This window comes from Kogia breviceps, chromosome 12 (assembly GCF_026419965.1).
Source record: "Kogia breviceps isolate mKogBre1 chromosome 12, mKogBre1 haplotype 1, whole genome shotgun sequence".
Taxonomy (NCBI): domain Eukaryota; kingdom Metazoa; phylum Chordata; class Mammalia; order Artiodactyla; family Physeteridae; genus Kogia; species Kogia breviceps.
Window position 1 is genome coordinate 2164839 of NC_081321.1, and position 15531 is coordinate 2180369.

At 44.3% G+C, this 15531-nt stretch overlaps 1 protein-coding gene across 44 annotated transcripts in view; it reads right to left on the reverse strand.

The window, feature by feature from the left end:
- The window catches only part of WNK1 (WNK lysine deficient protein kinase 1), a 135913-nt gene that overhangs the window by 4989 nt on the left and 115393 nt on the right, over nt 1–15531 (reverse strand). For 19 of the 44 annotated variants that reach the window (XM_067008497.1, XM_067008482.1, XM_067008499.1 and 16 more), the window contains 8 exons: nt 14093–14176; nt 13480–13540; nt 9384–9457; nt 7558–8204; nt 6780–6979; nt 5192–5386; nt 4204–4296; nt 1691–1732 (listed from right to left, as the gene is read on the reverse strand). In XM_067008497.1, coding sequence (XP_066864598.1) covers nt 1691–1732; nt 4204–4296; nt 5192–5386; nt 6780–6979; nt 7558–8204; nt 9384–9457; nt 13480–13540; nt 14093–14176 — 1396 coding nt within the window. The remainder of the gene's footprint in view (nt 1–1690; nt 1733–4203; nt 4297–5191; nt 5387–6779; nt 6980–7557; nt 8205–9383; nt 9458–13479; nt 13541–14092; nt 14177–15531) is intronic. The other 25 variants (XM_067008496.1, XM_059081275.2, XM_067008495.1 and 22 more) reach the window with 4 other exon arrangements.

The following is a 15531-nucleotide window of genomic DNA, read 5'->3' on the forward strand; positions in this document are numbered from 1 at the left end:
CCAAGCGGCACCAGAGCACAGCAGCACACCGGAAGCAACTCCGCCATGTAGAAGCCTCCTGTAATCCACTGCTGCTCTCGAGGCCGGTTTGCACCCTGCCACCCGGGAACGGCACACCCGAGCACACGTGTCCGAGAGGAACCAGCCACTCTGAGGCGAAGCTGCAGAGCGCGAGGGGCACGTGCTTATCACCAAGGCAAGACAACCCGGGACGACTGCACGTGTTGTCAGCTCACTCTCAGTGCCTGCCAGAGCCACAGGGGCCGCCACCACACACACCGTGTAAAGGGAAGAGTACACTCCCTGTGGACCAGGAGGCCCAGGTGCAAAGTGGTAAGGGCACGGGGGACAGCGTTCCTTGAACAGCAGCAGTGAGACAGCGCTGGGGAGGGAAGCGCAGGCAGCGAGGATGGCGGTCGTGCTAATGGCGAGATCCCGAGAGCAAGCACATCACATGCATGAGGACCACCGTCCTCCCTGGATGACAGCTGCTTCGCGAGCTTGATGGTGGGCGAGACGATGAAAACAAAGCATAATCACGAGTGAGCAGAGCTGTCAAAAGCCAAATTCAGAAGCTTGCAGAGCTGAGCACTGCTGGCCACAAACTGCTCGTGCTAGAACCACACCCTCTGGTCTCATGCCAGTCGCCTCTGATGCTGAGGCCCCTTTACGGCCTCCTCTTGTTACACGACACTGGATTCTGAATGTGGGGTTTACACCACGGGGGAGAGTCAGCCTCACAGTTCACCTTCTCATTCTGGCTTCTGAAAATAGCTTTCCCATTAAATAAGGACACAGACACACACACACACATCCCTTTCTGACCAGGAATTAACTCCCGGGAAGAGCCGACTTGGCTAACAGAACCCAGGAGAACGGGGAGCGCGTCTGGCCGCTGTAGCACTAAACTGCTGAAGAGCGCTGGTAAAGTAGGTATTTCTGAGAACGCTGCTTGCCCTCCCGAGAGGATACTGACTATCCTTTGAACCTCTTTCAGTTCTGCTGAAAGCTCTTAGAAGTCGTGCATCCTGTACCACCAGAAATTCACTTTCTGATGTTCTCCTGCCGTAACACACGCCCCCAACCCATCCCCACCCCGCCGCCGGGTCCTATAGTAACAACGCCTCCTAGGAGCCACAGTTCACCACCCAGTCTCCCAAGCACAGAGTTTTCTGGAGGGGCCTCTCGGTGGCTGCTGGGCTGCTGAACTGTCCTCGCTCTCACGAGAAGCCTCCTGTCTACACGGGGTGTCCCTGCCCTCAGCAGCCCGGCAGCCACTCCCACCGCGATGTGAGGGCCCAGGCTCTGGCAGGCCGCAGTCCCGGCTGAATCCCCGTGGGCGCGCAGCGGCGGGCGCACAGCGTGGCCACGCGTTTCTGACTACAGGACTCTCTCCTAAGGAGCCAGGCCTCCCCGAGGCCCCTACGCGCACATCCGCAGGCGCCTCCACCCACAGCTGTCACAGAGCCGGGGCACGGGGCCGTCAATGAGAGCACTATGAGGCGATCTTGAATCTGGAAGGAGAGCCAGTGGCAGCAACTGAGCATGTTAAAGACGACACCAGAAAAGGGTGCAGGACTAGCCGGACAGGAGCTGGGAGTCCGAGTCGCGAGGCTTCGGGATTCAAAGAACTCAAGGGCAACAGGCTTTGCAATCAAGGGCCGGAAGTAACAAAAGAAAGGATAATTACTACAGAGCTGGTTGCAAGGACAGACTTTTTTCACCATCTTCCCTGAAGCACAAAGAGAGAGCAATGTGTTAAAGATAAGGAAACATCAGTGTGAAATACTTAGAATCTCCAAACAGCACACAAAGTCCCAGCAAGAGAAAGCAGGCGGGGAGACAGACTGGAGGGACCCGGGAGCCCTGCCACAGATGCCGTTCCGTGTGATGGACCCTCCTGGCTGTTGGTTCCCGGCTGGCAGAAGTGAGTTTCCACACCCAGTCTTTGTACCTAGAAGAGCGACGCCCTGCACCAAGGTTCGGGATGGGGAGGAACCCCAGTCTCTCTCTGGGTCTCACTGCTTGAACTTCAAACACCCAAGCAGTCTCTCCCCCACCCTGTCCCTGCTCCTGCTTCTCTTGCTGGGTTGTTAACAAAGCACTCAAATGCATTAACAATTTTACCACAGGAGGCTGACAGATGGTACCATTGTTACACTTTTAATTTAAATTGGCTAATACTCTATTTCCACATCCTAGACATACAATACTAACCCTTTCCCTCCTAGAAAAATCTTTAAAAATATGTGGAAAACAAGCAACTTTTGAACATAAATAAAGCGTTAAGCCAAGCCGTGCTTCCAAACCATAATCTATTTTGAAAGCATAGAGTAAAGTAAAGCTTCGGAGACTAGTTAAGACCCCATGCCTGTGAGCCCCGGTTCTCTTTCCACATTTGCTTTTTTTTAGGCCTCACTGCGCGGCTTCCAGGATGGGATCTTAGTTCCCTGACCAGGGATTGAACCTGGGGCCATGGCAGTGAAATCGCCGAGTCCTAACCATGGGCCCTCCATATTTGCTTTAAACCTGCCTCTTGTGATTTGTTCATCAAGGCTTACGTGATGTACACTGACATGCCTTCAACAGAGGTAGGGCCTCTCATTTTAAGACCCAAAAGGAAGTGATAAAATTTAATACTTCTAACCACTTTCACCTGAACAACAGTGTAATACCACCTACCTTTAAGAGTGTGATGAGAATTTACCGAATTATTTAGTCTGAAGCGGTACGTGTCACACTACACTTCCTTCACAAAAAAGCCTTGGTTCTCTTTCTTCCCTCTTAGACATTTCAGGCTACATAACACAGGCCTGACACATCACATTTTACTTCAAAACACTTGTCTCCTATTATTAATGTCTCTTCCTCTTTCTAGCTGGACATATAAATTAAATGCTTACTTAAGTGTCAAGGAACTAATATTCTTGGCCCAGCCTAGCCTTGCCAGAAAAACTATTGATCTCAGTGCTCAAAAACCTACCAAACTGGGTAAGCCTTCCACCTCCCTCTTTGTTAAACAGCCCTAGACTAGTGCCCGAGGACCTCTGAACCATACTCAGAAACAATGATGGTCCGAGCACATGCATTTAAAAAGCACTTCAATAACCACATCAGAAGTTTGAGGCCTTAACAGAAAAGATTCTTTACCTGAACTCTAACAAAGGTTTCCTACTTCAGCCTTTTTTTTTTTTTTTTTTTTTTGCGGTACGCGGGCCTCTCACTGTTATGGCCTCTCCCATTGCGGAGCACGGGCTCCGGACGCACAAGCTCAGCGGCCATGGCTCACCGGCCCAGCCGCTCCACGGCATGTGGGATCTTCCCGGACCGGGGCACGAACCCGTGTCCCCTGCATCGGCAGGCGGACTCTCAACCACTGCGCCACCAGGGAAGCCCTTGAGCCTTATTTTTGTTTAAAAAATTTTTATTTCAACATATGTTTACCGACTACCTGCTATGTGCCAGGTAGGTGTGGTTTAATCAGAGAGAATGTCTTGTGCATGTGATCTTATCTGATTTGTGTAGGACCACCTTCATTCAACACATGGGGAGATGAGCTGGAGAGGTTGGGTGACTTGCTATTGTGCCTTGTTTGGGGGAAGAAAGCTGAGAAATCCCAGCATTCTTGTTTAAAAGCCCATTTTTGCTTGCAGGTGCTGGCCCTTTGGTCTTCAGTAAGCCTTATAAGAAGAACTACACTGAAACCCTTTCTGAAATTTTGACTTTATGGAGTGACAGGGTAGTGGTGGTGAAAACATCCAATGAAGAGATTCTAGCATCTTTTCAATTGATAGACGGTTATGCTCAATTGAGGGGGGAAAAAAAAAAGATTCCAACCTACTCTGAAGAAAAAGAGAAAAACAGGGTGTAACTTTTCCCGGTACCAGTGGCCAAGACGCCTTCTGTGGCTTCTAATGCCACAGCAGGGGCCGTGCTGAGCAGGACCGCGAGCCCAGGCGTCACTATGCTGAGCGGCCCCGTGCCCTCTGTCACGGGCCTAGGAGGAGGCAATTCTTCCAGAAACTTACTTTGACGTTTACAGAAACCTATTGTTATTTCTACATCCTTTATCATAATTAACAGAGACCCAAACTTCTGAGGGTAATAGTAGTTCAGCCAAGACAAATGCACATGGACTGCGTGAAACAACAGATCCAAGCGGCAGAAATACAAGGACAAGGAAGGAGTAAAGGTGTTACACACAAAGAGCCAAGCAGGGCGTACTCAGAAATCGGGTCCTCCTGCCACCAGGTTTGAACGTCACCTGCTCAGACGCACAGTTAAACTTCGCACAGCCTGTGAGAGGGGAAGAACGGGGAAGAACGGGGAGAGAAGAGACAGAACACAGCTACGAGACGTTAAACCCGAGGCTGGAGAGTGAGATGCGCTAGGACAGCACAGAGAGGAACGAACTTCCAGGACAGGCCCGGACGTGGGGCAGGAGGCTCAGGCCGCAGTCCCGCCACCTGCCCAGACCGAGCGCCTCCCCCAAGTACACTCATCCTGCTGGGAGGCGGCCTAACGCCTAACTTCTGTGGTGCTGTGGCAAAAGCACCTACTTCACTGTCTAGATTCCTGATTTCACTCTTTTCCACCCACATGCCCAACTCCTTTCAGCTTCTGTTCTAGGGTTACCAGAAGGTCTTTCCTCTACAGGAATGTTCCGAGTGATCATTTTATTAAACAATTTGTTTATTAACCTATATTTGGGAAGTAGATTATGGGTAAAAACTTGAATGGACTTGAATTCATTTTAGTATGTGTCTCTCATACTTAGAAATTTTAAAAGTCTACACTGGCTAATCAAATGCATTAACTTTCAGAAATAGCTAAAGCTCCTTAGAATGGGGTCCAGGAAATCCCAGTCTAGTATTAAAGCATAAGCTCCACATCCCAAAGGAGTCATTCATCTCACTGAGGCTTCACAGGGGCAAAGATGTCACTTTTTACTGTAGTCCCTTGAAAACGCCCATTTCCAGCCGACTGGAGCAGTGACCCCACCGAATCTAGCCGCCACCCACCCCTCTCCTCCCTTACAGCCCAAATTGCCATGTGGGTACCGTGCGGCTGGTTCCTGATCAGCTGCTCCTCTAACCCACCTGAACAGGTTCCTCACCGGGCTTTTGTCCCATGTATGGCAATATCTCCATTTTAATGTTCCTGGAAGATGCTGGCTGCTTTGATTTCTTACCTTGACCTGGAGCAGAAAGGCTTGGTACTGAAAGGGCACCATCACTGGTGAAGGCTGAATACAGGTTGTCACTGGAGGGAGATGGCTTAAGGGGCTGTAACAGCTGATTCTGCCCCGTCTCTGGGATGTTGCCAGGAGCGGGGAGGGTATGCTGGGGGTGCAGGACTGAAGCTGCACTCTGGCCAGACAGGTTACCTGCCAAAAGACACAGCGGCATGAGGGAACGTGCACAGCCTTCCAACCACACCTGACAGGCACTCTTTTTCCTCCAATGTGTCCCACTGACAGATTAATAATGGGCCCAAAACTACAGAAGATCAAAGAGCAAGGGTCTCACTGACAGGAGGGGAAGTGAGATGTAGCAGGAGACTCAACAGGCAACAGGGCTACAGGACCCCATCCCTGAAGATGCTGAGCCGTAGGCGACCTGGGTGACTCCAAGTCTGAGCTGAGTAAGAAGACCAGCACGTGCAGTGGACGTGAGAGAATTCCATTTTGCAATAGCAGTATTGCCTTTTTTTTACCCTCTTACAAACACTGAATTGGATCATGATACAAATTGGTTCCAGAGAAGCCTCTGCTTAGTCTCTCCTGTACATGTGTCAGATCAAGTACAAAAGAGGTATCAAAAATGATGTAGGGATTAGAGAGGAATGCATATTTAAAATTATTCTTAAAAGGTGGTTTTCAATCATGAGCCAGGTGGCCTGAAATGACTAACTTCTCTATTCCTTAGTAGCTAGTGGACTAGAAGTCCATGCAAAAAGAAGGTCGAAATTGGGATCAGAACCTAAATTAGCTGCTATTGCTTATCATCACATGTTTCCTAATGAATTGGTTCTCATGTGCTAGAGAAAAGGTTTGGGTCTCTGATAGCTTCCAGAGAATGGAAAGCTGTTAAGTTTACAACTGCTCTCCAACATATTTATATTAGAACTGAAGAGCAAGTATGAGGTATAAACTTATTTTAGCTGCTTTTACTTTTCAACTAGTTATCTGTTAACATTACCATAATTTCACCAAAGGGTAAAAACTCACTATCATAATAAAAAATAGGGAAACTACAATTCGTTTCCAGAGATTATGATTTAACTATTTTTTTGATTATAAACACTAGCAAGTTTATTCCAATATAGATAAATAAAAACTTTAGCCAAGGAAATTATCATATGACATACCCAAATACCTATATGACATTTACATTCATCCCAGTTGTAATTATGACCAATTCATTCATTAAAAAGGAAGAATCTAATCTGCCTGGACTTTACTAAACAGAGAACAATGTATTTTCTCTCAACTGCCTATGAGATTGGTGAAATGTGAGCTCCATGAATTAGCAGGCAAGGCTAAGTGTTTTATCCTCATCAACAACTATAAATGGAGGCAATATGGATTACAAAGGAATAGGTCATAGCACTGACCTGTCTTCCATAAACTCAAAAGACATTCTATAAATATGGGGAGTAGACAAGGCAAGGAAGCAAGCATATTAGGAAAGTCAAACGCCTTCAAAACGTAACAAATGTTCCGTAGGTTATATACACATTTGGAGACAAAAACAAAAGATAGGACAGCCATGGCTGACCTGGTCCAGGGCTTTTATTCCCCAAGGAACTGCTGCGACTAGACTTGCTGCCTTTGCTTTTGGTGGGTCGCCTTCTTCTCCCTGCAAGGGGGGCAGCTGGGGGAATGATGACAGCAGGAGGAACCTTGCCCAGTTTGGTATACAAAGATTCAATTTCATGCTTCTGGCGACTCTGCAGGTCTTGAATCTCTTTAAGATGTCTATGAAAGATAACCAAGCATAATTCAAAAATAGTAAAACCACCTTTGTTCAAACAAGAATTAACAACATTATTTAACCTCCATTCACGTATTTACTCACCAATGAATCCTTCCCCCAAATACACTGAATCTAATTGCTATCACCTTGTGATTCTAGTGTCAGCTCCTCTTGTTGGCCCCCATTACCCAAGCCAAATTCCAGCAAGCTCCTAGCCAACCACAAATGGTTGGTGATGTGTTGGGAGAAAGAGATTTGACTTCGAAGCTCTACACAGGAATACTGAACTTGCGAATCGGACCCAGTTCATCAAACGTGACCGAGAAAACCTATCGTACGTAACCTGTATCCCAGCGCCACTGCCAGATTCAGCTGGCAGAGCAATGGTAGCTAAGATGACGTTCACAATGCAGAAGAGCCACTGACAACAATGACGCGCTGCGAGTGATGCCAAGGCGCCGAAGCAGTTCTGTGAGAACTCCCTTCAGACAGCCAGCTCTCATACACCCCCCCCCAGCTCTGGGAGCCGGCTCCTCACACGGCTCTGCTGGTACCCTGTGCACAGGAGGAACGCACGTACTTTTCTCGTAGCCGCCGCAGCTCTAACTTCAAGTCCTCATCTTCAATATCTGATTCATTGTCGCTGCTCATGTAAGAGGAGTTGAAGGAATGACTCAGGCCCTGCACAGGGAGGCTCTTGGAGCTCAGCTGCGGGGAGTGTGGGCTCCCTGAGTCATCGCCCACACCCCGACCGAGGAAGGCGGCCTCCAGGTCAGAGGACGGCCCGTTCAGATGTGAGGCCTCTGACAGTTCGGGCTTCTCTTTCTTTGGTATCACAGCAGGAAGAACATCACGTCCCAAATCCAGAAAAGGAGGAGATGCCACTGGTCCCTCCTTCTTTGCCTCAGTAATCTCGTCTGCGGTTCTGGAAACGGAGAAACGACCGACTTTGCTTGCTGTAGTTGTCACCTGAAAACGTCCAACCTTGGTAGGCTGCCCCGTTTCTGACGTTGCTTCTGAGGCAGGAGTTTTATGGGCGCTGTCCGGCATATCTGAAGAGACGCCACGGACGGCTATCCCATTGGGCTCTGGCTTCACCAGGGTACTCTCTGGACTACTGCTTGATAGCACGGAGGACTCTGAAGTACTGGATTCAAAACGAACAGACTTTACATCTTCTGACTTATTTTTACCCTCCTTCTGGGGATCGTCCATTGCAACCGAAACCTGGTGGAAAGAGACCAAAAGTGACTCGCTTTACTCCCCAGTCTGAGCACACAGCCCCCATCTCTGGCCGTGAAAATAAACTGAATACCATTCACTGTAGAGCATGACATATCTATACTGATATGTACAGATGAGATGCAGATTCTGAGTGGCTGGCTAAGCTAACTAAGTATTTACTTTCATATCTCAGGTTATGCACAGGACTCAGATTACATCCTAATGAAAAGATAAATAACAGGTCATGGAATATTGAAGGTTGCTGTGAACAAGAAAAACTACGAAGATTAAATCCAATAAATGTTAAATGCCAGCTAAGCTTCAAGAATCAGCACAACTAGCTGGTGCTAAAAGAAGGATCTAGATCGTTGTCCTAGTTCGACAATGTACCGTAAATACAAACTCAGGGCGGCGACAAACTCTGAGAACCTCAGTTTACAAGTGAGAAAAATATGACCTAATATCCCCAACTTCAAGTGCCATCATGAGAATAATTAGAAAGCAGGTGTGAAAACGGAAAAAGAAAAAAAAAAAAGATTTTCAAAGCTTCTACGGCCCTATGTACTAAGCCAGAAAATGTTCACTTGTTTCCCAACTGGGAAAATACAATTAGATGGTATTATTTGATGATGACTCAGTATTTCCACTTTGGAAATTAATCCTAAGAAAATTATCCTAAACATGGAAAATGTTTTTATATACAAAGACGTTCGCTGTTACTTTATTACTATGTTGGAAAAATTAGAAACAACCTAGTGACTGACAATAGGAAAATGGTTAGACAAACCTACTACTACATGGGAAAAAGCTACAAAGTATCAATATCATTCAGAGGAGAAGCAGGGCCAATTTTAGATATACACATGTACAGAGCAAAAGGAATAGAAAGAAACACACCCCAAAAAGTAATCCCAGGGGTGGGGTGGAAGGATGGGCAGATAGGGTGACTATCTACTGTTTCTCTACTGTTCCAAATATTCTTTATTTCCTTTAATTAGCATGTATCATTTTTAAGAGGGGAAAATGATGAAGAGCTAAAAAGTGCTTTAAATAAAAGAAATATATCATTGATGGCAATTAGGTCCCAAAAGATAGACAATAATTTTATTATATATACACTCCCCCCAAATTGGGAATCCCTTTTTTATTAGATACACAATCCCCCAGCAGTGACTGTCTTACCTGAAATCGCCCCATCTTAAAAACACCAGTTCCTGAAGTGGGTGCTAGGATAGGACCTTCTGCGACTTGAGACACTGAAACAAGTACATGGAGGAGGAAAAGAACTTAAATCAGCATCTCTTTTTAGTTGGCTTCTTTTTGCTTCAGCCAGAAACACAGCAAAATGAGACTAGGTATCAGAAGAAGAAAGTTGTTACAGGCAAGCAGATTTCCTTACCTCCCTTTCCCTGACCCTGTCCAACAAGGGGAAACAGTTGCTGTTTGCTTTCCTAGTAGACACCTTGAGCGTGAAAGACTATATCCTTGTGAAACCCTCTACCTTCCCTCGTACACTCACACAGAGGACATGGCACTGTTTGGAGGAATAAGTCACACAGCAGCAGCAAGGCAGCCTCACGTCTTAACTCAAACATGAAGAGATACTATAAAAACTAAGGCTAGGGCTTCCCTGGTGGCGCAGTGGCTGGGGGTCCACCTGCCGAGGCAGGGGACGCGGGTTCGTGCCCCGGTCCGGGAAGATCCCACGTGCCGCGAAGCGGCTGGGCCCGTGAGCCATGGCCGCTGAGCCTGCGCGTCCGGAGCCTGTGCTCCGCACCGGGAGAGGCCACTGCAGTGAGAGGCCCGCGTACCGCAAAAACAAAAAGCAAACAAAAAAACTACGGCTAACAGGCAATGACACTACAATTTCATCCTGTAATTCAAAGACAGAAATAAATGAAGCGAACAAAAAGATTTTACCTAGGATACTAAAGACCCATTTTTAAATGAAAACCAGCTACAGCAAACTGGTTTAGGCAACACTTAAGCAAAATCTTGAAACAGGACAGTGTAAGTGGCAGAATCACTGGTTAAGTAGTTTTGAGCAACTTTAAAGCCACCGAGGTCCTCCTCTTTAGGGACAATCACTTGTTTTTCTTTCTAGAGATAATATATACCAGCATTTTCTTTATTTTATACAACTAGTAGAATATTGATTTTGATATTTTCATTTAATGGGGTAACTTAGAGATCTTTCCATATCAGTCTCATTCTTTTTAATGGCTGCATAGTGCTGTAGTGTATGTATATACATATGAAAAATTTAAAAATGTACCATATTTTATCCAGGCTTCTACTGATGGAAATTTAACTTATTCTGAACTTCTTGTTACTATAGAAGTGCTCTAATATGTATATTCTTTTTTTTTTTTCCGGAAATGCATTTCTTTTATTTACTTATTTTTTTTTATTTTACTTTTGGCTGTGTTGGGTCTCGTTTCTGTGCGAGGGCTTTCTCTAGTTGTGGCAAGCGGGGGCCACTCTTCATCGCAGTGCGCAGGCCTCTCACTATCGCTGCCTCTCTTGTCGCGGAGCACAGGCTCCAGACGCGCAGGCTCAGTAGTTGTGCCTCACGGGCCTAGTTGCTCCACGGCATGTGGGATCTTCCCAGACCAGGGCTCGAACCCGTGTCCCCTGCATTAGCAGGCATATTCTCAACCACTGCGCCACCAGGGAAGCCCTAATATGTATATTCTTATAGGTCTGTGAAATAAATACCTAAAAATAGAAGTATTGGGTTGGCCAAAAAGTTCATTTAGGAACCCGAACAAACTTTTTTTGGCCAACCCAATACTGAATCGCTGTCATTTAAAACGCTGACAGACATAAACTGATCTCCAAAAAGGCTGTACCAAGTCACCAGTGGCTTTTAAACTTCTGAATTTACCAAGGACAGGTGAGAAATACGATCACTTGTAGTTTTATTCTGCATTTCTGTTTCATGAAGGAAGTTAAATATCTTCATGTCTAAGTTTCTTTTTTTTTCTGTATCTTTTGATTATTTCTTGGTCCATGCCAAATTTACAGAAATTCTTTGTATTAACAAAACTAGTCCTTTTTGTGATACGAATATACAACACACACATTTCCCAGTTTTCCATTTATCTTTGGACATAACAGTACTTTTTTTCCCCATGCAGAAATTTAAAATCTATTAATGCTTCTGGGTTGGGTATTAAATGTAATAATAACATCTTTCTCTATATCAGGGAGCAGCAAACTATGATCTGTGGACCAAATTTAGCTCACTGCTTGTTTTTATAAATAAATTTTATTGGAACACAGTTAAACTCCTTCCTTTATTTATTATCTATTGCTCCTTTTAGGCTACAATATGTTGGATACTTGAGTAGCTATGACACAGACATGTGTCATATGGCCAGCAAAACCTAAAATATTCCCTTCCTGGCCTTTTACAGAACAAGTTTGTCAATCCTGCTCTAGAGAGTTGGAAAAAAAAAAAAAATTCCTTTGGTTTTCGTACAGTCCTATTTTATGACCTCATTTTCTATCTTTGTTCCATTTTGAATTTACTTTGGCCTAGGCTAAGTGATCTATCTTTACTTTTTTCCAGATGGCTGTCCAGTTGTCCCAAACCATTTACTGAAATAACCCCTCTTTTCTCACTGATTTGAAAGGCCACCTTTTTCATTTTCTACATTCCATTTTAGTTTGTCCATTTCTAGACTTTCTAATCTGTTCCACTGATTTTCAAGTCACTTCTTTTAAAATGAGAGCCAGGGCTTCCCTGGTGGCGCAGTGGTTGAGAATCCGCCTGCCGATGCAGGGGACACGGGTTCGTGCCCCGGTCCGGGAAGATCCCACATGCCGTGGAGCGGCTGGGCCCGTGAGCCATGGCCACTGAGCCTGCGCGTCCGGAGCCTGTGCTCCGCAACGGGAGAGGCCACAACAGTGAGAGGCCTGCGTACCGCAAAAAATAAATAAATAAATAAAAATAATTAAAATGAGAGCCAATTCAGATTGTGACTGCCTTGAAAATAATTTACTTTAGAAAGGTTTTAAGTGAAATTTAGCACTTATGGAAGACAGAAAGAAGTAAGAGCATTCAGGTAATCTTATTAATAGTTACACAGGGAATTACATTTATGTCAGGTGGTGCTGAGGAGAATGGATATAATAAAAATGGAAAATTATTATTAAGCATGTGCTATATAAAATTACATTAAGCATATCTCATTCAATTATTTTCACTTTTGATTATAAATGATTCTGAAGGAAAAGGCAACAAAAAATAAGTGTTACATTTCCCAGGTTCTGTGGGACTGATGGTGAAAAGAGATTTACAACAAAACTTTACAGCACTAGTAGTTGATAATGAACTTATGACTAAGCACATGGTGATAAAAGTTCTAAGAAAACATTTAAGTTGTTGGTGTGGACAATTTTTACAAAATTAAGTTGGAAATGTGCCTTTTTAAAAAAGAGATATTTATGGACAGGCCAATTCTAAAGACTCCAGAAATAGATTAAAATGTTTGGGGGCTTCCCTAGTGGCGCAGTGGTTAAGAATCCCCCTGCCAATGCAGGGGACACGGGTTTGAGCCCTGGTCTGTGAAGATCCCACATGCCACGGAGCAACCAAGCCCATGCGCCATAACTACTGAAGCCTGTGCTCTAGAGCCCACGAGCCACAACTACTGAGCCTGTGTGCCACAACTACTGAAACCCACACGCCTAGACCCCATGCTCTGCAACAAGAGAAGCCACTGCAATGAGAAGCTCGCGCACCACAACAAAGAGTAGCCCCTGCTCGCCTCAACTAGAAAGCCCCGTGCACAGCAATGAAGACACAACACAGCCAAAAAAAAAAACAGTTTAAACTTATGATTTGAAACCTTACATTTGTATTTCTACCATCCATGCTGTTCAAACTTATCTATATTTCTATATGTCTCAAAAGCCAAGAGGTGGCCAATAAATTAGCTTTTATAAAATATGCTTGAATTTCCTTGTATCTCTTACCAAGGATTTGGCTGAGCTAATAATAACAAAGAGTCTTATGCTAAGAAACTATCATTACTCCCTGGCATGCTACCCCTCAAAACAAAAAGTAAAAAATTCATACCTTTGCTGATAATACATGCTCTCAATATTAGTGTCAACGCTCCTCAATCATGAAATACATAAAAACGTTGTTCAACACAGTTTCAAGTACACCTACGAGCTCTCGAGAATGTGTCTTTGAAATAGTAACCTCTACCATCAGTTACAGGGAGGTCTGGAAGTGGGGACACAGAGGAAGAAGGAGGCTTCTCACCATCCTTCTGAAGCTGGGCTCCTGCTTCCACAGCTGCTGTTGGAGCCACCACGGACACGGGCTGCAAACACACACAGATACACAACGTCTTTAGCACCAGTGACTTAAAAAAAGTGACTTTATAACCTAAAAATAAGTCTGATGTAAAGAGAGACAAGCATTTTAGGGATTTTTAAAAGAAATTTTGAGTCTTAACCTTTCCAAACTGCTTTCTTAATTTTTCTCATGGAATGCTCCAAAGTATAACTTGGATATTCATAGAAAAAGTAGTTTTAATCAGAACATTATTGTGTCACAAGCCTAAAAGGAAGAAGTTAAGACTTCAAACTTAAAGTATACCCTCCTCTAAAGCATAAACACAAAGCCCATAGAACTGATCTGTGGTATGATTCTAACCATAGGTAAGACAAGAAAAGTGTCTCCCAAATCAAATTTTTCCCATAGTTACACTACTGGGTCAGTGTTACTCTTTCATTCATCGTCTCATTTTTGTCGACTGGAACAAGCAAAGACTCTGATTAGGTGTTAAAGGTATTAATAATGGTCTAGGTTACAGCTTATATTCCAGGAATATAACATAGTAGGGTTGTGGGGAGATTTTATCAGAACTCACACCAACTGCAGACGTCAGCACAGCGGTCTCTGGACTGAGTGTTCTTCTCAGCTGAGCATCCAGCTCTCCCAGGGGCTGCTGGGGCTGAAGGACACAACACAGTGAGCACAGCCTCGGGCACAGCCAGCGCCGGCTTACACAGGACACACTGCTTCCTGCTTCAGGGCCACACAGCATAACACACGTCTGCTCACTCAACATTAAACTCAATATCCTAAGTTCAACTTAGTTGTACTGCTTGAATGCATTACCAAGCTCTCAAAATTTTACTGTCAAGTTCTCAAGCCACAGAAAAACTCAGTTACATTTATGTTTCTACAGTTTTGAAGTCTTCTTTCTTACCTTCTATGTTTGATGTTACTTAGAGATAGAAAAGTTCACTATTTGTCCTCTCCTTAAAAATATATTCTGAAAAATGTTATCAAGATTGATTGGTGGATTAACTGTATTGTTCCCTATTTTCTTTTACAGTTGGGCACATCTTTCTGAGAGCCTGTCCTTATGAATAAAGGATGGCATTAACATACTCTGTCACTATCTTGGCTTCTATCAACCTATGCCTCTCCAGCCTTCATCTATGCTTCTCCCTCTATATGCAGCACCATCCACTTATCCTCACCCACTACGTATCTAATTTGCAGTTTCTCATCACATTTTGGGCCCTCTTAGGAACTGGAATACATGTTTTTAATGAGAAAATAGGTTCAAGACTTTCACAATGCCATTTTGTTTTTCAAAATTTAGCCGCTGATGGAATGCGTTCTCTATTGGAGTTACTACTTTATTATGGCAAGTTCCTTAAATTATGTTTTACTGTACATCTGGGATTAAAGAAGTAGGATAAATTCAGACTTCAAGTTAGCAATTTACCATGTTTTTCTTATATCTTATTCTAAAATAAATTCCTAATTTATTTTCAATGTTTACTAGCTTGTCCCATGTCAGAAGTTTTTTCATAGTTATAATGGGATCATACTAAGTACTTTATTTATGGGGATTCAACTAATGTGTAGGGTGGGGGATAGGGTGGGAAAGGGAAATAATAATTTAAATATTGCAGGCAATTCTGACCCTTAGTGAGCAGAACTGAGTGGGAGATGGGACTCTCACATTCACGTCACCGGTCTCAGTTCTTCTTGGAGCAGTCTCGTGTTAGCTGAACTGTGTGGTTTTTGTACTTTAAGATATAATACCTGTTTTTCATAAACATGACCTTATACCCAATTACTTCATTAGGTGGTCACTGAAAAAAAATGTCAAACATTCAAGAAAAAACAGGTTGTACTGAACTCATAGAAAAAGGGTGTTACCAGTTATCAGGGTGGTACCCTTTCTTTAGGAACTTTCACAGTTAATTTTGATGACATATAATTTTTTACTTCCACAATGGTCTAATCTTTCACTGTTCTACAAAAGTATGATTGACAGAGGAATTATAT